The following is a 25730-nucleotide window of genomic DNA, read 5'->3' as shown; positions in this document are numbered from 1 at the left end:
CAACTTGCACACATGAGGACATTCGCAAGAATAGCAAATGCAAAGGGAACAACAATTTATACTTCATGAGAGCGCTGGTTGGTTGGCAAGTATACTCTGATTGGTAGAGGTGTTACCACGGAGAATTCACCAGTTAACTTATGACTGACAGTTAACTGCCAAGCTTAGTTTAAAGTCAAAACAGACAGGTTGACCCTGATTGGTCAAAGCATTGTCCTGGGGAACGAACCAGAGAATGGCTGTCACCTATTTCTCATTGATGTTCCTTCCCCATTCCTCCTGCAATGGAGTTTGTGGTGATGGTGACTTTGCAGTGGGTGACACAGACTGATTATGAGGTCTTCAGCTGAGGCTCTGTATTGGGCTCTGCCATCAAATCCTCATGGGAATCCAGTGTAGCGTTAGATTTTAAGAAGTTGTCAGTATAAGAAACTTTGAAATAGAGCTTATGTGGCAAAATGTTGCCATGCAGCAGTATGGTAGTATTTCCCCATGCCCAAAGTCTCCAGGCCCTCTCCTTATAAGGAATCAAGGGTTATATGTTAGAGTACCTACCTACCTGTTGTGTGTAGCCATTTCTTGCAGACAGGTGAAAAGGGATCCTGTAGATGAGGAATCTGAGAAATGCGTACCAGCCAGACAGCAGTTAACCCTATATGAGACTGTGCACATGGACAATGTGTTGACAATAGGTTTGGCATTTGGTACCTGCACGTGTAATAGGCGATGGAGAAAATGAATTGCCACTATGCAATACCCTAGTAAAACACAGACTAACATGTGAATTTGGAAAGTAAATGAGCAGTTGCCAGAGAGCTGTGCATTCCCCCTCTATAACGTTGCACCATAGCTCAAATTGAAGCACTGTTAACGGCAACATTGTAAAATTAAGCCAAATTTGAGCAAATCCTTCTATATCATCCTTTTTGAAGGCAATGTGTACCATCTACAGGATCTATCACAGCAACTTGCCAAGTCTTCCTCAGCAATACTTCTCAAATCCACAACCTTCATCATCTAGATGGATGAGGGCAGCCGGTACATGGATACACTGCCTCCAAATTCCCTTCCAAGCCACATGCCACCCTTACATGGACAGACATTGGCATTCCTACACCATCCCTGGCTTGAAATCTGAGAATTCTCTACTTAATAGCAGGTGGGGTGAGTACCCTCAACAGCTGGATGGCAGTAGCTACAAGAAGATGGTTCACCACTACCTTCTCAAGTGCATCGAGGGATGGGCAATAAATGTGGACCTTGCAATAATCACCCACATTGCAAAATAAATTAAAGGAAGGCAATATAGCAGCCATAAATGTTATTCAGTAACTGATGTATGTAATAAAGCACAAGCCTAAACAATCTTAACTGTATATAGAATAATACTATACCTAGACCATGTTACAGATGAAGTATATACATTGAATAAACTCAACTATTCTCAAGACTAGATCGGTATATTGCTGGCAGTACAGTCACAATGCACTGACCTGTACTACAAGGCAAAACCCTAATAACAATTCCACAGAATATTTATTAAACACCAAATTTCAACATTAAACCTGCATTACTGGGAGCACAGGCTCACTGGGCTGAATGACTATTCATATATATGCTATGAAACTTTTGTCATGACAGCGGATCACAGCCCAAATTACTTACGATTGAACTTTTTGAGGAAGACGTCTTGTTTTTTAAAAAAGAGCATACAAGCAAAAGCTGGCTGAGACTGTAAAGTAACCACTTTCTGGAAAATCCATACGTGGATTATACTTGACTGATTAGTCCAGAGATGCCCTGGAATGTCACCCCTAAAAAGATGTCAAGGCCCACGTCAGACAGAGACACTTAAAAGGGAGAGATGCAATGCAAAAGACTGAACTTTAATCTCCTGTGGTTGCAGAGACAATGGAGACCGAAAAAAACAGCTGGTGGTCCCTCAGAGCAGAACTGGGAGGCAGCACGAGAGGAGTGGCAGCCTTGGTAAGATTTAAAAAGAGCAGTTGCTGAGAGTCAGAACAGAGATTTAAAAAGAGCGGGAGCTGGGAGTCAGAGCGGAGATTTAAAAAGAGTGGGAGCTGAGAGTCAGCAGAGATTCACTGTGGAGCATCTGCAATGCTGAGATTATCATGGACAGCACGTTCAGTGAGATGGTCACATCGCAGGTAAAGACTGAACAGGCAGAAAGGGGATGGGTGATCACCAGGCAGAGTAGAGGAAGGCAGATTGTACAGGAGTCCCCTGTGGCTGTCCCCCTCTCTACAGATATACTGTTTTAGATATTGCTGGGGGAGATGACTTCTCAGAGGAAAGCAGCAGGCACCACGGGTGGCTCTGCTGCACAAGAGGGGAGGAAGAAGAGTGGCAGGGCTATAGTGATAGGGGATTCAATCATAAGGGGAACAGACAGGCCTTTCTGCAGCCGCAAAAGAGACTCCAGGATGGTATGTTGCCTCCCTGGTGCCAGGGTCAAGGATGTCTCAGAGAGGCTGCAGGGCATCCTGAAGGGGGAGGATGAACAGCCAGTGGTCATGGTACATATTGGTACCAACAACATAGGTGAGAAAAGGGATGAGGTCCAACAAGCTGAATATAGGGAGTTAGGACATAAATTAAAAAGTAGGACCTCAAAGGTAGTGATCTCAGGATTATTACCAGTACCATGTGCTAGCGAGAGTAGAAATAACAAGATATATCAGATGAATATGTGGTTGAAGAAATGGCGTGGAGGGAGGAATTCAGATTCCTGCAACATTGGGACCGGTTCTGGGGAAGGTGGGACCAATGTCCTTGTTGGGGCGGAGGGGGAGGGGTTGGGGGGGGTGTGGTGGTTTGCTAGTGTGGTTGGGGAGGGTTTAAATTAGAATGGCAGGGGGATGGGAACCTGAGCAGGGAGACAGAGGAGGGGGAAACAAGAAACGAAAGACAGAAAAGTAAGAAGCAAAAATGGAAGGCAGAAAAAACAAGGGCGATAAACAAATGGGGTCATAGTGCAAAATAAAGCTAAGAGGACTAACAAGGTTAAAAAGACAAGTCTTAATGCACGGAGCATTTGCAATAAGATAGATGAACTAACAGCGCAAGTAGATATAAACGGTTATGATATAGTTGCAATTACGGAGACATGGCTGCAGGGTGACCAAGGATGGGGACTGAACATCCAGGGGTATTCAATATTTAGGAAGGACAGACAAATAGGGAAAGGAGGTGGGGTAGAATTGTTAGTAAGGGAGGAAATCAATGCAATAGTGAGGAAGGATATTGGCTCAGAAAATCATGATGTGGAATCTGTTTGGGTGGAGATAAGAAACACCAAGGGGCAGAAAATGTTGGGGGTTGCCTATAAGCCCCCAAACAGTAATGGAGATGTAAGGGAAGACATTTAGCAGGAAATTAGAGATGCATGCAATAAGGGTACAACTGTAATCATGGGTGACTTTAATCTACATATAGATTGGACAAACCAAACTAGCAATAATACTGTGGAGGAGGATTTCCTGGAGTGTGTACATGATGGTTTTTTAGACCAATACATTGAGGAACCAACTTGACTGATTAGAGAGCGGGCTATCCTAGACTGGGTATTGTGCAATGAGAAAGGAGTAATTAACAATCTTGTTGGGGAAGAGAGACCATAAAATGATAGAATTGTTCATTAGGATGGAGAGTGAAGAAGTTGAATCCGAAACTAGGGTCCTGAATCTAAATAAAGGTAACTACATGGGTATGAGGCATGAGTTGGCAATGATGGATTGGGGAACCTTACTAAGAGGGTTGACAGTGGATAGGCAATGGCTAATATTTAAGGAACGTATGCATGAATTACAACAATTATTCATTCCTGTCTGGCGCAAAAATAAAACAGGAAAGTTGGCTCAACCATGGATTACAAAAGACATTAGGGATAGTATTAGATCCAAAGAGGAAACATATAAATTTCCAGAAAAAGCAGCAAGCTTGAGGATTGGGAGCAGTTTAGAGTTCAGCAAAAGTGGACAAAAAGATTGATCAAGAAGAGGAAAATAGAGTATGAGAGTAAACTTGTAAGGAACATAAAAACTGACTGTAAAAGCTTCTATAAATGTGTGAAGAGAAAAAGATTAGCGAAGTGAAATATAGGTCCCTTACAGTCAGAAATGGGGGAAATTATAATGGGGAACAAAGAAATGGCAGGAGAATTGAACACATATTTTGGTTCTGTCTTCACAAAAGAGGACACAAATAATTTCTTAGAAATGTTAGGGAACCAAGGGTCTAGTGAGAAGGATGAATTGAAGAAACTGAGTATTAGTAAAAAAAATGGTGCTAGAGAAATGAATGGGGTTAAAGGCTGAAAAATCCCCAGGGCCTGATAATCTACATCCCACAGTACTAAAGGAAGTGGCCCTGGAAATATTGGATGCATTGGTGGTCATCTTCCAAAATTCTATAGATACTGGAGCAGTTCCTACAGATTGGAGGGTGGCAAATGTAACCCCACTATTTAAAAAGAGAGAGAGAAAAAAAACAGAGAATTACAGACCAGTTAGCCTAAGACCAGTAGTGGGGAAATTGCTAGAGTCTATTATAAAAGACGTGGTAACAGAACACTTGGAAAGCATTAACGGGATTTGACAAAGTCAGCATGGGTCTATGAAAGGGAAATCATGTTTAACTAATCTGCTGGAGATTTTTGAGGATGTAACTAGTGGAATAGATAAGGGAGAACCAGTGGATGATGGTGTATTTGGATTTCAAGAAGGCTTTTGATAAGGTCCCACATAAGAGGCTAGTGGGTAAAAGTAAAGCTCATGGGATTGGGGGTAATATACTGGCATGGATTGAGAATTGGTTGACAGACTGGAAACAGAGAGTGGGAATAAATGGGTCTTTTTCTGAGTGGCAGGTGGTGACTAGTGATGTACCCCAGGGTTCAGTGCTTGGGCCCCAGCTATTCACGATATATATTAATGACTTGGATGAGGGAACCAAATGCAATATTTCCAAGTTTGCTGATGACACAAAACTGGACGGGGTTGTGAGTTGTGAGGAGGATGCAAGGAGGCTTCAGGGCGATTTAGACAAGTTGTGTGTGTGGGCAGATGCCATGTGTATAATGTGGATAAATGTGAAGTTATATGCTCTGTATGAAAACCAGAAAGGCAGAGTATTATTTAAATGGTGATACATTGGGAAATGTGGATGTACAAAGGGATCTGGGTGTCCTTGTACACCAGTCAATGAAAGTAAATAGGCAGGTGCAGCAAGCAATTAAGAAGGCAAATGGTATGTTGGCCTTCATTGCAAGAGCATTTGAGTTCAAAAGTAGGGATGTCTTATTGCAGTTATACAGGGCTTTGGTAAGGCCACACCTGGAGTATTGCATGCAGTTTTGGTCTCCATAGCTAAGAAAGGATATACTTGCCATAGAGGGAGTACAGCAAAGGTTCACTAGGCTGACACCGAGGATGGCAGGACTGTTGTATGAGGAGAGATTGGTTTGACTGGGCCTGTATTCACTAGAGTTTAGAAGAATGAGAGGGGATCTGATTGAAATGTATAAAATTCTAACAGGTCTAGACAGACTGGGTGCAGGGAGGATGTTTCCCCTGGTTGGGGAGTCTAGAACCAGGGACCACAGTCTCAGGATACAGGACAGGCCATTTAGGACTGAGATGAGGAAAAATTTCTTCACTCAGAGGGTGGTCAACCTGTGGAATTCTCTACCACAGAAGGCTGTGGAGGCTGGATTACTGAGTATATTCAGGAAAGAAATTGATAATTTTTTGGATATTAGGAGCATCAAGGGGTATTGAGAGAAAGCAGGAATATGGCATCGAGATAGAGAATCAGCCATGATCATATTGAATGGCGGAACAGTCCTGAAGGGCCGAATGGCCTACTATGTTTCTATGATTACCACCTCAGCAGAAACCATCTCCTGTTGAGTTATATCCCAGAATGTGGAAGTGGCCTAAGTTGAAAGAAAGCAGATTCTGGGTGAAAGGCATGTTTATTTTTTCCCTTCCGGGAATACACAAGAATAGGAGTTTAAAAAGGCAGCTGCAAACCTGATCTGGTGTGCTAATGTGCGCTGTGAAGGTCACAGCAGAAGAACAACTAGGCATCCCTGCAACTTGCAGGGAAATGTCTTCTCTCTTTCACTCTGGCTGGAAGCAAGTCAGCAAAGCCACAGTCAAAAAGGAAACAGGACAACTCATTCAACTAACCTGCAGAACCAAGTGTCTCCAAACCAACTGTTGAATTGCCAAAGTCAGTTCTACCGGAATCACCCAATTTAACAGCCACAACATTTTGCCATCTACTCCTCACGGACAAGCCAAAGACTGATTTGTATATCCTTAAAAAAAAATATTTTTGGAATAAATTTCTCATTTCTAATCTGTGTGTATGTGTTGCATTTTTATTATTTTTTTCTCGGGTATTTAGTAACTAATAAACTTAATCTTTCTTTGACTCAAGAAAGCCTGGTTAATTTGGCTTCTTCTAAACAAATACATTTGAACTGGGAAAAGGTGTCCATAATGGAAGAGATCCTTTTTAAATTAACCTTGTTGTGACCAACTGAGGGGGTTGAATAAAGAAGGGGAGCCAGCTCGTTCCTCCTTACCCAGGAGCGTAACAAAATTGGGGTCCTGTTCAGGAAGTTAACAAATTGGGGATCATAACAAATTGGGAACCTTGCACGGGGACCACTCATATCATTTTGTGTATGACTGATGATACCAGTGCTCCATCCCTTACCACTGTACTATTAATAAGATGCTCTATTTTAGCATTAGTATTGTGCTTATCAATTTTTAGCATGTTGAATTCATCATCCACAAAGCCTCTCACAACAATGATGGGTAGATATGGCTGAAGTCAGTCCCTGCCTGCTGTCGTGAAAATGGAAATACTGAGGAAGGCACGGGCTAATCAAGGACAGTCAAATGTGGATTTGTAAAGATTGGATCTTACTTGCTTTGAGAATTTTGGGGAAATCATTTCACAGGGTTAAAGGTAATGTGGTAGACATTTGATAAGGTGTCACATATGAGATGTGTTGTAGAAAAGTAGACACATGGAAGGATATTTACTCAGGGAGTCTGAGTTGCCATGGCAACCTACACTTTCACATGGATGTTGTAGCCTGGAGCTATGGACAGTGATGGGAGAGGCTTCAACATTTTTTTTTCCATCATATGGCTGACCAGGAATCTCTCCCACTCTTGCCACAGGTGTGTGTTGGAAAGATTTGCTGGTTGATAATCAATCTGTTTGGTTGCATTATGAACACACTTTCCTTAGTCATCAAGTTCTGGAGTGGGATTTGAACCCAGAGCTTCTGGCTTAGAGGCAGGGATGCTACCCACTGTGCCACAAGACCTCCTCAAATGCTCTTCTGCTACGCTCTAAATCTACTGTGAACATACGAATTAGGAGCAGGAGTAGGGCATACAGCCCCTCGAGCCTGCTCTGCCATTCAATAAGATCGTGGTTGATCTGATTGTGGCCTAGACTCCACATTCTGCCCTCGACTCCACATTCTGCCCACCCCCAATGACCTTCGACTGTCTTGTGAGTCAAGAATCTATCTAACTCTGCCTTAAAAGCATTCATTGACCTTGCCTCCACCACTCTCTGGGGAAGAGAGTTCCAAAGATTCACAACCCTCTGAGAGAAATAATTTCTCCTCATCTCTGTCTTAAGTGGGAGAACACCTTATTTTTAAATTGTGTTTAAACTGTGCATTGTAAATGGAAGCTGCAAAGCTTTAATGGCATCCTCTACTTAGGTATCAAAGGCTCTGCTGCAGTACTCGCCTCGAAGTCAGAAGGTTGTGGGTTCAAGAACTGGAGCACAGATTCTAGGCTGGCACTCCATCCGGTGCAGTACTGAGGGCGTGCTGTCCTGCTGGGAGTGCTTCTTTCAGATGAGATTTTAAACAGCGGCTCCATCAAAATGAGATGAAATGCGGTTCTGAAACAGTGGGCATTTTAGTAACTATTTCAAATGATATAAAAACATTGTTCCTGCAGAGTAAATTGACTGCAGCGACCGAATGGCTTAGGGTGCATCACATTGGTTTTGGGCGTGGGGGGGCAATTTCAGCTACATCCTGACCAATCGAAACCCTTCACCCCTCCCTGTTCTCAATGTGCAGGCAATGTTTATATCAGCCGTCATTTCTTGAGGTTTTAACAGAGCTGGGAGCGGAAACTTACTTTTCTGGTCGTGATGCATTGTGTCAGTGAGGAACTAGCATTTTATATATTTTTTTTTAAAAAGTGGGGGGAGGGGAGGTGGATAAAATAGAGAAGCGACTGACACTCAGTCTCCAGTCTGAAGCTTGTCAGTTCAGAAGGCAACTACCGAAAGCATGGAAGCGGAGGCGAAAGTTATCCGGGAGGGTTATCTCGTCAAAAAGGTAGATTATATTTTGGATCGACCATTGTCAGTCGGGGATGTCGTTTCAGATCTGTAACCTATTTGCTTGCTCGCGGCAGGTGCTAGCATAGCTCCCAGCAATTTATGTTTTGCAAGAGATTAAAGGGAATTAAAATTAATCGACAATGAATCAATATTTTTGAAAGGTTCATTTGGAATCTGTCTCTATTCTGCTTCTGGACAATTAGTAGATCTCCCTGTATTCTTGTGAAAATTCTGCACAATTTGTTCCTATAAGCAACTTCCAAATGACCTCTAATTACTTTGCAATGTTGCCGTGAATTCGAGCTTTTCAAAGTTGCTGGCCCGCTCTTGCCCCTGGTGCTAGACAGGTAAGTGGTCAAGTATGACAAACTACTCCTGTGTGTGTGTGTGTGTGTACTGTACATCTTACCCTGTTCCATCAGGACTTTGGTTTACCTACATATATTACCTTATACTCCCCGTCAGCTTTTAATTTCGTCAATTTGTCAGACAAAAGAAAAACTCTTTTTCATTGGGAGTAGAAGTTATAGATTTGAGCCAATCAGATTTTTCTTTTTCATCCACTATTAGCAGTTGGCAAACTTTTAAGAAGTGTTAAGGCGGTTTCTGAGAGTCCCCAGTTTTTAGGCGTTTTGAGTCACTGTTTATCTAGAAGGTAGACGAAAAGTTCCTTTTTGGAAATTCCCGGGGCGAACGGTTCTTCTTGGGGAGGCAATAACAAACTGCCTTTTTTGCAAGAGGAGTCACAGCCACTTTGAGACATCCAAAATGTTCTCTGGTGTCAACAGCTGAGCTGGACGCTTTTATGGCTGGACTGCATTGCGGAGGTTTTGAAGAATCATAGAATCATTAGAATGGTTACAGCACAGAAGGAGGCCATTCCGCCCATTGTGTCCGTGCTGGCCCCCGGGAGGAGCAGTTCATCTAGTGCCATGTTGCCATCACTTCTTTACTTAATCAGAAGTATGAAATTATACGGCAGAGAAGGTGATCATTCGACCTATCATGTCCGTGCTGGCTATTTGATAGAGCTCGTCAATTATTCCCACTCCCCTGCTCTTTCCCCAATCCCTGTAATGTTTTTCCCCTAACTGCATGTAGGAGGTCTTGTGGTGCAGTGGGTAGTGTCTTTGCTTCTGAGCCAGGAAACTCCGGGTTTGAGTCCCAGTCTAGGACTTGATGGCCAAGGAAGGTGTGTTCAGAACAACCAAACAGGTTGTGTATCAGCTTGACAGGCAGTAAGAGTGGGAAAGATTCCCTGTCAACCTATGATGGCATCAGATTCATCCCAGCAGTATGCGCTTTAATCCCTGTTCTGGATGGGGTGGATTTGGGACCTACCTTGTGGTGGTGCGGGTTAGAGAACTCAATGAAGAATTGTGTTAAGATTCCCACATGGCAGATTTGGATTTGTGTGAGCTGAGATACCTGCTTATGTTCTGTCAATTTGTTTACATATAAAGAAATAAAACCCTGTTAACATGGAGTAACTGAGCAATTAGGTCAATCTCCGAAATAAGACAAACTCCTTTAATCATAGTCACTCAGATGGAGGTACTGAACTTACAGAACCAGCTATCAAAGAAAAGCAATGCAGGTCACATTTTTAAAAAAAAATGATGATCCTGTGAAATTTCTCGGAAAACTCACAGGAACCTCAAGAACTAGGGGACCTTCCATTTAAAAAAAAATCCACAAAGCAATGAAGGAAGCACCTTCACCCCTCCTTGACATCACCAGAGTTTAGTCAGTCCTTGTTCCTTTGAGAACTGTTTTTACAAAGGATGCAAATTAATTCAAGCATTAGTTGGATTCAATTTTGAATTAATCCAAATGCTTATCCCTCACCCTGTTCTAATCTGCATTGGGAATATTGGGAACACAAACATCTCCCCAGCCACCAGGAGGTTAACAACGGCCGGACTTTCCCAGCCTCTCATGCCGGCGGGATCTTCTGGTTCCGCCGATGTGAACGGAGGTTTCAACAGCCTGCAGGCCCCGCCGCGGGGGAACCCGCTGCAGGGGGGCTGGAAAATTCTGGCCAACGTCCCTCAGCACCACTTGAAGTCGCACAAACTCTTTTGGACCCACGCACTTAATATTCAACAATGCGACTTCAACCCTGATGAAGCTCGGAAAGCTGAATGGAGTTCTCAAGAAGTCACAAATAAACACCTCGTAGTAGGTCCCTGGCTTTGATCATCCACCCAGCTCATAGGTGACCCCATACATAACATCCACATACACCACGGTTCATCCAGATACTTGATGCACAAATGGGGAGTTCAAGCCTCTCCAGTGTGTTATTGTGGTCACCCAGAACGGACTATGGAACATATAATGACTCAGTCCCGGATTCACAAATACAATGGACGTATCACAGTGATACACTTGCCACTCATGATGCAATTATCTGGCTTGACCGCCTGAATGTAAAATTAGAATTGTTGCTCTATATTTACACCAGCTGTAAGAAAGAGCAAGATGGTAAAAAGGCTGGTTTGTAGGACCAGGTTCTGCTTCATGAGAAATGTTGCTTAGCTTGCCTTGTGTGCATTTCCTGTCTGTCAGAAGCCGGTTCCTAAATCCAACAGACAAAATTGTATTTCCACACAGCTAGCTTTGTGAAAGTTATGACACTGACATGGAGACTTTCTTGCTTGGCAGAAATGAATGGCAGGATCCCATGAATGGTGGGAAGTGACTTCTCACCGTGGTCCAACCATCACTGTGTCTACCACAATCTTCCCCCGAGTCTACTGGCAGGAGGGGAAACTTACCACTGTCAGGGGACAGACCCTTTTAGCACATAAGTTTCCATTTTATGGTCATACAGCAGAGCTAATAGCCATACTGTTCCAGCCTAAGAAGGTCTCAACATTCTTGATGTCTCAATTACTGGAAACAGTCTGGTTCTATTTGCTCTGCCCTGTCCCATCATCATTTTAAACATCTTTATCAAACCACCCCTTCACCTCCTCTTTAAATGAGAACTGTTTCATTTTTTCAAATCTTTCTTATTTGATGTTCCACATCCTAATTAATCGTTGCAGTGAATTTATTACCTAATGTCCTTCCCATAGTTGGAGCCCACATTGCACAAAGAATGTGGTTTCACTCAGGCTTTACATCAGGCAGCATCTGTGCATAGAGGAAGGACTTTTTAAGATTTCAGTTCTTATGAGCCTTTTCCAGAAATATTAATTTTACCTTCTTCCTGGTGACCTTTTCCAACTTCAGGCTCAACTATCCCAATGCTCTTCTTGCTGATGTTCCCACTCCATATACTTCAGTTCTTTCAAACCTTTGCTTCCCAATATCCAAGCTTCCACCAAGTCCACTCAAATATCCTTGACATGTTGACCCATATTGGCTTGCCGCACCCCCCAAGAGACTCTCATTCTTGTGTTTAAATCCCCTCATGGCCTCATCCTGCCCTATCCTTGTAACCTTCCCCACCACCCATGAACTATTTGCTTCTGTGATTCTGGCTGCATATGCACCTCACCCTTTCTTCACCCATCTGGTTACAATGCTCTGAAATTCCTTGCCCAATCCCCTCCGCCTCTCAATCACCCTCCCCTCCTTTAACGTGTTTCTTAAAGCCCTGCCAATCGCTTGGTCACCCTTCCTCATTCCTCCTTCTTTGTCAGTGCCTGTTTTTGTCTGATGATGTTAAAGGCACTCTAATAATGTAAGATGTTGCTGCTGCCAAAAAAACTTTTTTTTCACACCTACACTAACATCTCAACATTTGGTTTAGCCAACGGTCTCTGGCATCCATGGTCTATAAACAACAACCCAGCTGAAATGACTGGTTGCTGTGTGTGGCGATGTTGTAAAAACACAGAGGAAAGAATATTTCCGAAGACCTTACACAAAGCACCTTGAGTAACTTTTAGTCCAAGTTTCCTTTCAGCATCTTATGTGAGTAGTCAGATGGCTGATTCAGAACTCAAGTGTTTACTTCCTGCCCTTATTGATGTGGCTTTTGTGTGGCTGAGTGAGGGGCCACGATTAAAGGCTGTAGCGGTGAAAAAACTAATTATAACACAAATTTATTAGTATGGAAATGCACATTGTCAACGTATCTCTGTTGGAGTTCAGATATGTTGAACACTCTTAGTTCCTTTGTTCAGTTCAACCCAAGTAGAAAGCCATTAACTTTAGCCGTAAACTTTCTTTTAAATACACCATATGATGGATACGACCAAAGTGAATGTAGGTTCTATCTGTAATGCGTGCCTATAGAATAACACATTGAACATTTTTGTATCGGTGCAGGTTTACCAGTAGCTGCAGTTAATTTATTCTTTTGAGGGAGGCGGGCATTGCTGGCAAGGCTGGCATTTATTGCCCATCCCTAATTGTACTTGAACTAAATGGCTTGCTCGGCCATTTCAGAGAGCAATTAAGAATCAACCACATTGCTGTGGATCTAGAGTCACATGTAGGCCAGACCAGGTAAGGATGGCAGATTTCCTTCCCCAAAGGACATTAGTGAACCAAATGAGTTTAGTGTTACGGACAGGAGGGGAATTCATTTAAACAGCCCTGGTTTCTCCTCTCACCACCCATCTGTAAACAGAAAGGCGTTCTGATTTTGATTTCCCCCTTTATAAGTGGTGGTGTATATTCCTAACCCTTCAGCTATGGTGTGACCCAATTTCCGTTAACAACTTCACAGCAAGATAGGGTAGACTCAGAGGGGTGGTTTATTTGCATATATTCAAACCGAAGTGGAGAGGTGGCAATGTAACCACTTTTTTCACTCATACAGTAAAAGGGGAATAGAGAAAGAAAGGGGTTTACCAGAGCAAAAACCACAAGATAAACAATTTTCACAAGAGTCCAGAGTCCAGAATCAAAGTCCAATCGTGTATTCTTTCACAGAGTCGGCAGGCTAAGACCATCAGACCATAAGACATAGGAGCAGAAATTAGGCCAATCGGCCCATCGAGTCTGCTCCGCCATTCAATCATGGCTGATAAGTTTCTCAACCCCATTCTCACACCTTCTCCCCGTAACCTTTGATCCCCTTACCAATCAAGAACCTATCTATCTCGGTCTTAATTACACTCAATGACCTGGCCTCCACAGCCTTCTGTGGCAATGAATTCCATAGATTCACCACTCTCTGGCTAAAGAAGTTTCTCCTCATCTCTGTTCTAAAAGGTCTTCCCTTTACTCTGAGGCTGTGCCCTCAGGCCCTAGTCTCTCCTACTAATGGAAACATCTTCCCCACATCCACTCTATCCAGGCCTTTCAGTATTCTGTAAGTTTCAATCAGATCCCCCCTCATCCTTCTAAACTCCATCAAGTATAGACCCAGAGTCCTCAAACGTTCCTCATATGTTAAGCCTATCATTCCTGGGATCGTTCTCGTGAACCTCCTCTGGACCCTCTCCAGGGCCAGCACATCCTTCCTGAGATACGGGGCCCAAAATTGCTCACAATATTCTAAATGTGGTCTGACCAGAGCCTTATAAAGGCTCAGCAGCACATCCCTGCTTTTATATTCTAGTCCTCTCAAAATAAATGCCAACATTGCATTTGCCTTCCTAACTACCGACTCAACCTGCAAGTTAACCTTAAGAGAATCCTGGACTAGGACTCCCAAGTTCCTTTGCACTCCAGATTTCTGAATTCTCTCCCCATTTATAAAATAGTCCATGCCTCTATTCTTCCTACCAAAGTGCATGACCTCACACTTTCCTACGTTGTATTCCATCTGCCACTTCTTTGCCCATTCTCCTAACCTGTCCAAATCCCTCTGCAGCCTCCCCGCCTCCTCAATACTACCTGTCCCTCCACCTTTCTTTGTATCATCTGCAAACTTAGCCAGGATGCCCTCAGTTCCTTCATCTAGATCATTAATGTATAAAGTGAAAAGTTGTGGTCCCAACACTGACCCCTGCGGAACTCCACTAGTCACCGGCCGCCATCCTGAGAAGGACCCCCTTAACCCCACTCTCTGCCTCCTGCCAGACAGCCAATCTTCTATCCATGCTTATACCTGCCTCTAACACCATGGGCTCTTATCTTACTGAGCAGCCTCCTGTGCGGCACCTTGTCAAAGGCCTTCTGGAAGTCCAAGTAGATAACATCCATTGGCTCTCCTTTGTCTAACCTACTCGTTACCTCCTCAAAGAATTCTAACAGATTTGTCAGGCATGACCTCCCCTTGATGAAACCATACTGACTTTGCCCGATTTTACCATGCACTTCCAAGTATTCTGAAATCTCATCCTTAATAATGGACTCTAAAATCTTACCAACGACCGACGTCAGGTTAATCGGCCTGTAATTTCCTGTCTTTTGCCTCACTCCCTTCTTAAACAGGGGGGTTACATTAGCGATTATCCAGTCCTCTGGGACCCACCCTGACTCCAGTGATTCCTGAAAGATCACCACTAACGCCTCCACTATCTCTTCAGCTATCTCCTTCAGAACTCTGGGGTATAATCCATCTGGTCCAGGTGATTTATCCACCTTCAGACCTTTCAGTTTTCCTAGCACCTTCTCCTTGGTAATCGCCACCATACTCACCTTTGCCCCCCGACTCTCTTGAACTTTGGGGATGTCACTCGTGTCTTCCACTATGAAGACTGACGCAAAGTACCTATTCAGTTCCTCCGCCATTTCTTTGTTCCCCACTACTACTTCTCCAGCGTCATTTTCCAGTGGCCCAATGTCCACTTTTGCCTCTTTCTTACCCTTTATATATCTAAAAAAACTCTTGCAATCTTCTTTTATATTACTGGCTAGTTTACCCTCATATTTAATCTTCTCCCTCCTTATTTCTTTTTTAGTTGTCCTCTGTTGGTCTTTGTAGGCTTCCCAATCCCCTGGTTTCCCACTGCTCTTTGCTGCATTGTATGCTTTCTCTTTAGCTTTTATGCTGTCCCTGACTTCCCTTGTCAGCCATGGTTGCCTCATCCTCCCTTTAGTATGCTTCTTCTTCTTAGGGATGAATTTTTGCTGCGTCTCCCAAGTTACTCCCAGAAACTCCTGCCATTGCTGTTCCACTGTCTTTCCTGCTAGGCTCATCTCCCAGTCAATTCTGGCCAGCCCCTCCCTCATGCCTCTGTAGTTGCCTTTATTCAACTGTAAAACCGTTACATCTGATTCCAGCTTTCTCCTCTCAAATTGCAGGGTAAATTCTATCATATTATGGTCACTTCCTCCTAAGGGTTCCCTCACCTTAAGCTCTATTATCAAATCTGCCTCATTACACATCACTATATCTAGAATTGCCTGTTACCTAGTGGGCTCCACCACAAGCTGCTCCAAAAAGCCATCTCGTAGACATTCCACAAATTCCTTTTCTTGGGACCCACTATCAACCTGATTTTCCCAGTCTACCTGCATATTGAAATCCCCCATGATCACTGTAACCTTGCCTTTCTTACACACCTTTTCTATCTCCTGGTATATCTTGTGCCCCACATCCTGACTACTGTTCGGAGGCCTGTACATAACTCCCATTATGGTTTTTTTACCTTTGCGGTTCCTCAACTCTACCCACACAGATTCTACATCATCTGACCCTACATCATTTCTTGCTATAGATTTAATTTCATTACTTACTAACAAAGCAACCCCATCCCCTCTGCCTACCTGCCTATCTTTTTGATAGGATGAAGATCCTTGGATATTTAGCTCCCAGTCCTGATCCCCTTGCAGCCATGTCTCCGTAATGCCCACCACATCATACCTGCCAATTTCAATCTGCACCACAAGCTCATTTACCTTATTTCGTATACTGCGTGCATTCAGATACAACACCTTCAGTCCTGTATTTCCCGCCCCCTTTCTCATTGTCATCCCTTTATCTGATGTGCTTGAAGTTAAATTCCTAGCCCTTTCCAAACACTTTGTCCTATTCTGTGTTCAGGAGACTTTAATAGCCTCTCCTGGGCTTTCCTTTCTTTTCAGTTTTTTCATAATTTTCCATGAAGTTGAATCCACCCCCCCCGCCACGCTAACCTGCTGCTTTGTTTCCCATTAGTCATGGTTCCAGATCGGTTCAGGTGGAGACTGTCCCAAAGGTACAGATCCCTCCTGTTCCAATACTGATGCCAGTGCCCCACGAAATGGAACCCCTCTTTCCCGCACCACTCCTTTAGCACGTGTTTACTTCCCTTATTCTCGCGTCCCAGGTTGAAGGCTGATGCTGGATAATTCATTTTTCCAGTAGAGATGATATCCACAGTGGGATAGGAACATAGAGGCGAAGTAGTCTTGTAGGCGCTGGTACGGAAGTTCAGAAGTTCCAGTTGACACAGGGTAGATAGGGCCAGGCATTCAAACCTGGACACAATACTGGTTCAGTGCTGCTGCTTGCTAAATGGAAGATGGCAGACTGCTTTGCAGCTCCTCAAAGCAACATTCCACCAGTTTGTGGTGGGTGTGTAGGGAGGGTCATGTGACTCCCACCTCCCAAGTTTGGCTTGGACAAAGATTGTATGTTCCATAGTCTAGATTCTTGAGATTGGAAAAGTTTCAAACAGTAAGAATTTTAAAAGAGATTTCAGTGTCCTTTGTCCTGTCAGACTGGTAGTCTCTGTTGGCCAGACCTTTGTACAATTCCCTTGGAATTTGGTCTCTACTGTCACAGGGATCATTAGCATCTCTTTAGAGATAATGAGGTGTCAGCTTCTCTGAATGCCAGAATGTTCCTTTTGTTTGAGTCATAGCCAGGCTTCAGCCATTTTAAAGCCATTGTCCAGTTTTTAAGATTTTTATAAATTAGCCATGATGATATATATATATATATAGTAAAAACATAAAATGAGGTCTTAGCCCCCGACACTAGTCCAGTGATATTACAACTACACTAGCATCTACATTCTACAAAGACCACATGCAAATTAGACAAAAGTTGCATTACCCGTAATTCTTTGACTGGAACTGACCACAAAGCAACTACAGCTGCATTGGTTTTTCAGAGTAATGGAGTTGAATTAGTCTTTCCTGTGTATTTACACTATTGAGACAGGGAGGGCCAATTTATGGCTTTACTTCTAGATAGGAGCCAGCTAGTAGAGTGATGAGAATTGTAATTGCCTGGTTCTGTCGATGCCATTTTTGGCCCTGCTGTTTTTGACAGGGGTAAACACAGGTGCCCAGTAGAAAGAGATGCCAGCCTCACTAGTGCATGCCAATTGGGGTCCTATGATACTCAATGCCATTTGGAGAATGTTCCATGCTGACTGCAAAGTTTGGAGTGACCTAAACAGTGGCCCTGGGAAAGGTAAAGAAAAATGTAAATGATTTTGTGGGGTCAGGAGGAGAAACCATAGCTAATTTCCCTTCCACTAATTCAGGGGTGCTGGGGTCAATTTGTAGTAGTCCCATCACTGCCCTGGTTGAGATTAACTAATTCAGCACAGTAGCTGGAACTTTCACAATGAGCTGAATGTCCTCCTTCTGTGCTATGTAAAGCTATGATTAAGTCCTCATCCATTATACAAGAGTTATGACAGAATAGCTATGAGGAACTATCGCACACGACAAAGGAAATTTTAAAAGCTCTTTCCTCCCTGGATGTTGAACACCCCAAAAAGAGCCAATCAGAGGGTAATGTACTACTACTACATGGTGTGATACTGAACCAGGCAGGTCAGAAAGGTTACAATTTCAATCCTTGAGTCACTAGCAAGGGACTTCACTCAGAAATGTACTGAATGGGAAATTACTCATTTCCACTTTTAACTTCTGTTGACAAGCACATGCTCACGTTTCAGTTGCTAAAGTTCAAGGGCCGGATTTGTATGGAGGATGTGGGAAGGTTGAGTTGGGAGACTACCTGACTCAGCAGACCTGTCTCCTGTAAAAAATGCTAGAGTCGTATAGTGTATTGGTGAGGCCACATCTGGCGTACTGTGTAAAGTTTTGGGGCAGAATTTTGCCCTTGGTGGGCGGGCTCGGCGGGGGAGGTGGGGAAGCTGACCACCAACTGCAAATTAAGGCCCGCCCAGCGTGAAACATGAGTGGCAGCGCTCAGCGCTGCCTGTGCTGTGGGAGGGTGGGGGGGTTGCTGTGGGGAGGAGGGCGAGCGGGCCGAGCACCAGCTTTGTGCATGCGTGCGAGTGAGCACTTGAAAATCTCCCTGAGGCACAGAGCTGCCTCAGGGAGATGATGCGTTTTTTAAAAAGAAAATAAAAAAATAAAAATGTAACGAAACACGTCCACTCTGTCACATGAGCAGGGACATGTTATTAATTAAATTTGAAAACTTTTATTTTATTTTTCTTTGCTTTTGGAAACCTCATCCTGCCCGTGGATGAGGTTTCCAAAAAAATGCAATGGGCCGCTTGGCCTTTTCGCCTGCCCGCCAACTGTTAGGTTGAACGAGCAGCGTAAAATTTAGGTTAATTGATTATTCAATGGCCTTAACAAGCCTTTTAATTGTCAGCGGGCGCACTGCTGAGCCCGGCATGCGTGCCAAGCAAGAATTTCTGCCCTTGGTCTCCTTATTTACGAAAGGACATAATTGCATTGGAAGCAGTTCAAAGAAGGTTCACTTGACTGATTCCTCAGATGAGGGAGTTATCTTATGAGGAAAGGTTGGACAGGTTGGGTCTGTATCCAATGGAGTTTAGAAGAATGAGAGGTGATCTTATTGAAGCATAAAATATCCTGAGGGGAATTAGCAAGATGGATGCTGAAAGGATGTTTCCCCTTGTGGGAGAGACTAGAACTAGGAGACAGAGTTTAAAAATAAGGAGTCTCCCATTTAAGACGGAGATGAGGGATTTTTTTTTTTTCTCTCAGAGTGTCATGAGTCTGCGAAACTCACTTCCCAGAGAGTGGTGGAGGTAGGGTCAATGAATATTTTTAAGGCAGAGTTAGGTAGATTCTTGATTAACAAGACAGATAATCCTTTAATAAGCTCTTAAAACTGTCAATCAAATTATCTTCACAGCCCCCTGCTGAGATAAGTGATTCTGTAGCTTATGATGCTCAGCAAAGCATTCATAATGGGCTCAACATTCATATCAAACCATTATAGCCCACAGACAATGAAGCCTATTGAAACTGCAAAAATAGATGGGTCTTTTTTCCCAAGCTACACCAGATGGCCTGTCAATCAATGCATCCCAGGAGTAGGTGCCTGCTTTTTTTCTCTGTGGGAAGCTGCACAGCAGGTTTGTTTTCAATTTTAAATGGCTGTGAATATTTAAATCACTTCAGATCATGATGCCTAAAGCCCTCAAACATTGTTTTCTTCAGTTTTGAATGCATAATGGCATGTTTCTCAATGGGGAAAGTACTCAAATGCATCTCAACAGTTACTCAATGCTGATCAGCTTACCTCTGCAATACAGAGCCTGATAATCAATCACTGCAATAAAAATCCATCTAACTTATAATAGAGCATCTAACTATTGAAACTGAAAGCACAGATTTTTTTTTATATTTCAAAGCCTGTCAATAAAAGAATTCCAGGAACAGGTGATTATCTTTTTCTGCACACCCCCCCCCCCGGGACTGGGATTCCCCTGTGCTCACGACTTATTTAAGGTGCCAAGAATCATGTGTTCTCACAGAAGGAAGTGTGCTGGGGGGTTGGGTGGGGGGAGGGGTGGTGTGCTGCAGGTTTGAACTACTCGCCACCACAATGGAGCCAGCACGGCTGGGAGTGCTGCATGCAGGCTGGCTACCCACATCTTTATTCTGCACTGACAAAAATTGACGGATATTGGAATGGGGACAGGAATCTCGGAATCAGGTCCCACCTGCCATTTTAAAGGGCTTCTGACTTGGCCTGACTTGGTGAAAATCCAGGCTTAAATAGTATTACCCAACATGCTTAATGTGTGATTGTTTACATAAGTAACACTTTTGTAATCCTTGGTAATTACCAAAGGTGTCTTTTGGGTATTGGCTTAAAGGGGTTGTTTTTCTTAGACCAGAGAACACTAAGAGGAGATTTGATAGAGGTGTTTAAAATCATGAAGCATTTCAATATAGTTAATAAAATAAAACAGTTTCCAATGCCTGAAGTATCAAAAAACAGAGGGCATAGATTCCAGGTGCTTGGTAAAGGAACCAGAGGGAAGATGAGAATTTTTCTTACACAGTGAGCGGTTAGGATTTGGAATGTACTCCCTGATAGGGTGGTGGATACAGATTCAACAGTAGCTTTCAAAAGAGATTGGATAAATACTTGTAGGAGAATGAAGTACAGGGATATAGGGAAAGACTGAGAGGAGTGGTACTAATTGGATTGCTCTTTGAAAGAGCCAATGTAGACTCAATGGCTTCCTTCTGCATTGCATCCTTCTACAAAAAATTGCAGATTTTGAAATTGGGCATGATAGGATAGGAGGGCAAATTTGTTCCCTCCTGCTGCCCATTGTCTCACATTGTATCGATTCTTACCTGATGTCACAGTCCTTGTTCAACTGATGGTTTGGATTGTGCTCTGCAATCTACAACATATGTCATTTCTGCTGGTCATTCACACTGTTGGGAAACTGTTGCTGTTACCCTAGCCTTCCTTTTTGTTCATAAGCAACAGTCAGATAATTATAATAATTAAATCTTTGCCTCTTATTCTGCCCATTTGTGGACCCTGACTTCTCCTGACATGTCCAACTGCTGCATTTTCCATCCCCACAGTTTCTTCCAGCTGCCAACCTGTTCCCCTTTTCAGGTGAGATTCTGATAGCGAAGACAGACTGTGTATTAGTAGGTGACAGTTTGGAAAGTGGCACCTCACAGCAGATCATTAATAAACTCATTAAGCACTAGTGATCTGATGAACCGATTGCTGTGATTCTTTGACCATTGGTTAATGTGCTACTTCTACCTGTGACCCCTACATGCAAAGGTCTGGTACAGGAACTAGAATCACATTGGTGCCAAGTATGGGTGATCACTACAATGCCCAGTGCTGCAAGACTTCAATGGCAAAGGAGGTGCCAGGAGACTGGGTGTGTTTCAGCTGACCATTTTGAATGAGTGAACACATGGGGGCTGTGGAGCCATTCAGCTGGAATGCCCTTGTGTTGGGGGGAAGGGGTGGGGCAGTGGTGGGGGTAGGGTGCTGTAACTTCATAATGCCTGGAGAAGTGGTGCAAATGGCTAAAAAATGGCCGATTACAACATTTACCTGAGGTTTCTGCCAATTTTTTTTGCAAAATGAGAGATTGCAAGAACCCTGGGGAAATTCTGCTAGAAATTAGTATTCATGATATTAGAACACAAATTCTTATTGGTGTAAAAACTCCACCACACTGATGTTGGGAATGCACCAAAGGTTGCGGATGGTAAATCACTTGTTGGAAATGTTCAATTTTGTGCTTATGGATTGCAGGCTCCTGTGAAGGGGAAATTTTACCCCATCACATTTAAATGATAGTCCTATGACCAGGATTGAAAGGAGCTGTTAACCCATTCAAACTAAGGTATTAATGCTTCTACAGCATATGAATTTGAACCCCAAAGAATGGCCACTTAGACATGAAACTGGAGCCAATCTGGGCGTGGTGCTTTAACCCCTGAATGAGTCAGTGCAGCATCTGAAAGGAAAAGGAAATGGCAAGGTGGACAGAGTCTGCAGAAGAATTCAAGGCTGTTCACAATTCACAATTTATTTTTAGGTATTTGGGGAGTTTGAAGAACAGCACTTCTATGGAGACCGTGTGAAATGAAAGGAAAATACTGTACTGTACTCCATTCTGATCAGATCAGTTTTCACTTTTAGGGACAGGAGGAGGCCATTCAGCCCCTCCTGGACTCCTGACTCAGAATACAGAGCAAATGAAAAGAACATTTCAAAATTGTCCTTTATTTTGCCAAGAGAGAAAATCAGTGGAGATTTGCCCTTGGATATTTTTGGATAACTTGTTCAATAAAACATGATGCTGCAGTCAGCAGTTACCATAGGAATGAGGAAGATTGAGTTTCTTCCAAATGTGGTGTTAAGAAAACAGCAGCACAGTTATATACATTGATACACATATGCTTCCTGGAAAAAACTAGGGTTTAGAGTATAGTTTATGGGAATGGTGTGTGGAACATATTAAAAAGAAACATCTTTACAAATTCAATAATAATTTACATATTAAAAGATCTTGAACAAACCTGACACACACATCTCAATTGAAATTTATTTTTAAGCCTCCAGCTCTGGTGAAAATGCATGTAGCTCCATGTGTATGATGCAATTTTACAATTCAGCCTCACTTTTTATTGGTCGCGAATGTTATTCCCAACAACTTCTTGACATTGACATTTCTGCTTTTTGTATTTCGAACAATAACCTGAGGAAGAATACCCACCTAGCAAGTGGTATTTAGCCCTTACATCAACAAGTAACTTATTTATCTGTGCATTTCCCTTCACCATTCCATAGTTATTTAGCTGCTTTATGACAGCACGTGTATACTCCATTCAGGAAAAAACTATTCCATTTTGAGTCTTTGTTGATACACTAACCATCATTTCACACTCAAGTTTATCAGGTGGAAGATGCTGAGATTCGATTTTGGTATCCTAGTAGGTGGTGGGTGAGTAATATCTGCTGAGTGGGGTCAGCTGGGGGCTTGTAAGGTTCTTAGACTTGACACTAATTTATTGGTTTACAAATAACCTTCACTGGGTTGAACCAAGTCTTGACAAGCTCAGTGGGCAGTAGTTGTACAGAGAAGTAAAGATCAATATCCACTTATGCTCTGGAATCTAATCCTTGTTCATTCTTTTGTCTTTCCCTTTGTACAAATTATGTGAAGGAAAGCTTAAGATCTTTATAGGTCTTATATATCTTGCACCCATCCTTGTATCCATGATGATTCATTATGGTGTGAATAAGAATTGTGTCTCAATTTTCCTGACTAATCTGTTGAACATTGTGTCCATTTGTGGTTTGCACTGGCATCATACCCTGAAAACCCATGACTCCTTATCCATCATTCCTTGATTTAAAAAAAGCTACTCATTGCTGATAACATTTTTTCTTGCTAAATGCCATCTATACTCACAAGAATTCTCAGAATGAGCTACTTGACCATTTTATTAGTTCTACCTACAGTATAAAACACAGGTTCAGTCCCATCTGGAGTATTGTGCCCAATTCTGCACACCACGCCTTAGGAAAGATGTGAAGACTTGTGAGAGGGTGCAGAAGAGATTTTATTAGAATGGTTCCAGGAATGAGTGTTTACAGTTATGTGGATCGGCTGGGAAGGCTGGAGTTGTTCTCCTTAGAGCAGAGAAGGCTAAGGTGAGATTTAATAAAGGTGTTCAAAATCATGTAGGGTTTTGATAGGATAAATAAAGAGAAATTGCCTCCAATGGCTGAAGAGGGCACAGATTTCAGGTGGTTGGAAAGAAGCAGGGGTGATAATGTGGTTAAACTTTTTTACACAACAATAGTTTAGGATTTGAAATTCACAGATGCAATAACCTTCAAAAGTGGAATTGTATAAATACTTGAGGGAGAAAAATATTGCAGGAATATGGGCAAAGAGTGGGGGGAGCTGGCCCAGACGAGATGGGCTGAATGGCTTTCTATGTTGTAGTTTGCTAGGATTTTACAGTATACGGCTATATGCTTTAAATCAAAAGAAATCAAAAACCTTAATCTTATCAGATTAAGTCAAATCCTAATTCTCCTTTTTATGCGTATAAAATAAGTATTTTAAAGATTTATCTCAGGTTCTTTGTTTGCCGCTCATTTCTATGCATGGGTGAATAGCCAGCATAAACAATGTCCTCCTATTGGCAGCTGATTGGTTCAGAGATGGAAAATCAGGTGCTTAAGTAGATCGTTAAAGGCAAGTAGCAGCTTAAAGGGGAGGTGCATTTTTCTATGGGTGAGGAAAGGGTGCAGCAATGAGAAGGTTTAGGATGAGATTCAGGGCAAGGGAAGCAGCAGCAGAGCTCCCAGGGTTATCAGATAAAGCTACGGAGAGACTAATGGAGTGAGCTCAGGGGTGGAAAGAAATCCTTAAGATTGAATGGTTGGTGGGTGTCAAAGCTAGATGGCATGATGGGAAATCCATGACAGGTCAATACATGGAGCATTGCCTACAGGATTTGACTGCAAGGCAGAAAGAAATTTAATGATCTCTCAGTAATGTCAAGGTATGGCTTCCCTTTATATTCCCTTGCTGTTTGTGTTATATATTAACGACTTGGACATGAACGTGGGAGGCACGATTGGGAAATTTGCAGATGACACAAAGATTGGCAGAGTAGTGGATAATGTAGAGGATAGCCATAATCTCCAAAATGATATAGATGGGTTGGTGAAGTGGGCGGTAAAGAGGCAGATGGATTTTAACATAGAGAAGTGTGAGGTCATACATTTAGGGAGGTCAAACAGTTACAGGGATTACACAATAAATGGGAATAAACTAAGAGGGGTAGATGAAGTGAGAGATCTTAGCGTACAAGTACATAGGTCCCTGGAGGCAGCGGTTCAAGCAGACAAGGTTGTAAAGAAGGTACATGGAATGCTCTCCTTCATTGGCAGAAGTAATGAATATAAAAGTAAGGATATAATGTTGGAATTATATAAAATATTGGTGAGGCCACAACTGGAGTATTGTGTGCAGTTCTGGTCACCGCATTACAGGAAGGACGTAATAGCTCTGGAGAGAGTGCAGAGGAGGTTTACAAGAATGTTGCCAGGGTTAGAAAAGTGTAGCTACGAGGAGAGATTGGATGGGTCGGGGTTATTTTCCTTGGAACAAAGAAGGCTGAGAGGTGACTTGATTGAGGTGTACAAAATTATGAGGGGAATAGATAGAGTGGACAGGATAAAATTGTTTCCCTTGGTGGAGAATTCTAGAACCAGGGGACATAAATTCAAAATAAGAAGGCAGAAGGCATGAGGTAGAACTTTTTTACGCAGAGGGTAGTGGGTGTCCAAAATTCACTGCCCAAGTTGGTGGTAGAGGCAGAAACTCTAAACTCTTTTAAAAAGTACCTGGATCTGCACCTTAAGTGCTATAAGCTGCAGGGCTATGGGCTGGGTGCAGGAAAGTGGGATTAGAAAGGGCACCTGGGTGTCCTCGGGCTGGCATGGACAAGATGGGCCGAATGGCCTCCTTCTGTGCTGTAACTTTTCTATCATTCTATCTGCATTCATTCTCTCTTTGTTTGCATTCTTCAATTCCCAACTGCCCATTGTGCTCTAGAAGTCCCTGGTGAAGACTTCATGCACCTCTTTGCCCCACAATTATTTCTCACACCTGTTGTTTCTTCCTGTCACATGTCCAGAATGGGAAGCTGGCTCATACAGAGACAGTTGACAGCCTTTTCTCCAGGCACATGTTAACCCATTTCCAATCTGC

At 42.9% G+C, this 25730-nt stretch overlaps 1 protein-coding gene across 1 annotated transcript in view; it reads left to right on the top strand.

Moving 5' to 3' along the window:
- The first annotated feature begins 8188 nt into the window (after window positions 1–8188).
- Window positions 8189–25730, top strand: part of plek (pleckstrin) — a 56714-nt gene continuing 39172 nt past the window's right edge. The window contains exon 1 of the mRNA XM_078556481.1: window positions 8189–8413. Coding sequence (XP_078412607.1) covers window positions 8366–8413 — 48 coding nt within the window. The 5' untranslated portion in view covers window positions 8189–8365. The remainder of the gene's footprint in view (window positions 8414–25730) is intronic.

Source organism: Cetorhinus maximus, chromosome 14, assembly GCF_964194155.1.
Source record: "Cetorhinus maximus chromosome 14, sCetMax3.hap1.1, whole genome shotgun sequence".
Classification (NCBI taxonomy): Eukaryota; Metazoa; Chordata; class Chondrichthyes; order Lamniformes; family Cetorhinidae; genus Cetorhinus; species Cetorhinus maximus.
The sequence above is the reverse complement of the archived record's forward strand: the minus strand, read 5'-3'. Positions and strand labels throughout refer to the sequence as shown.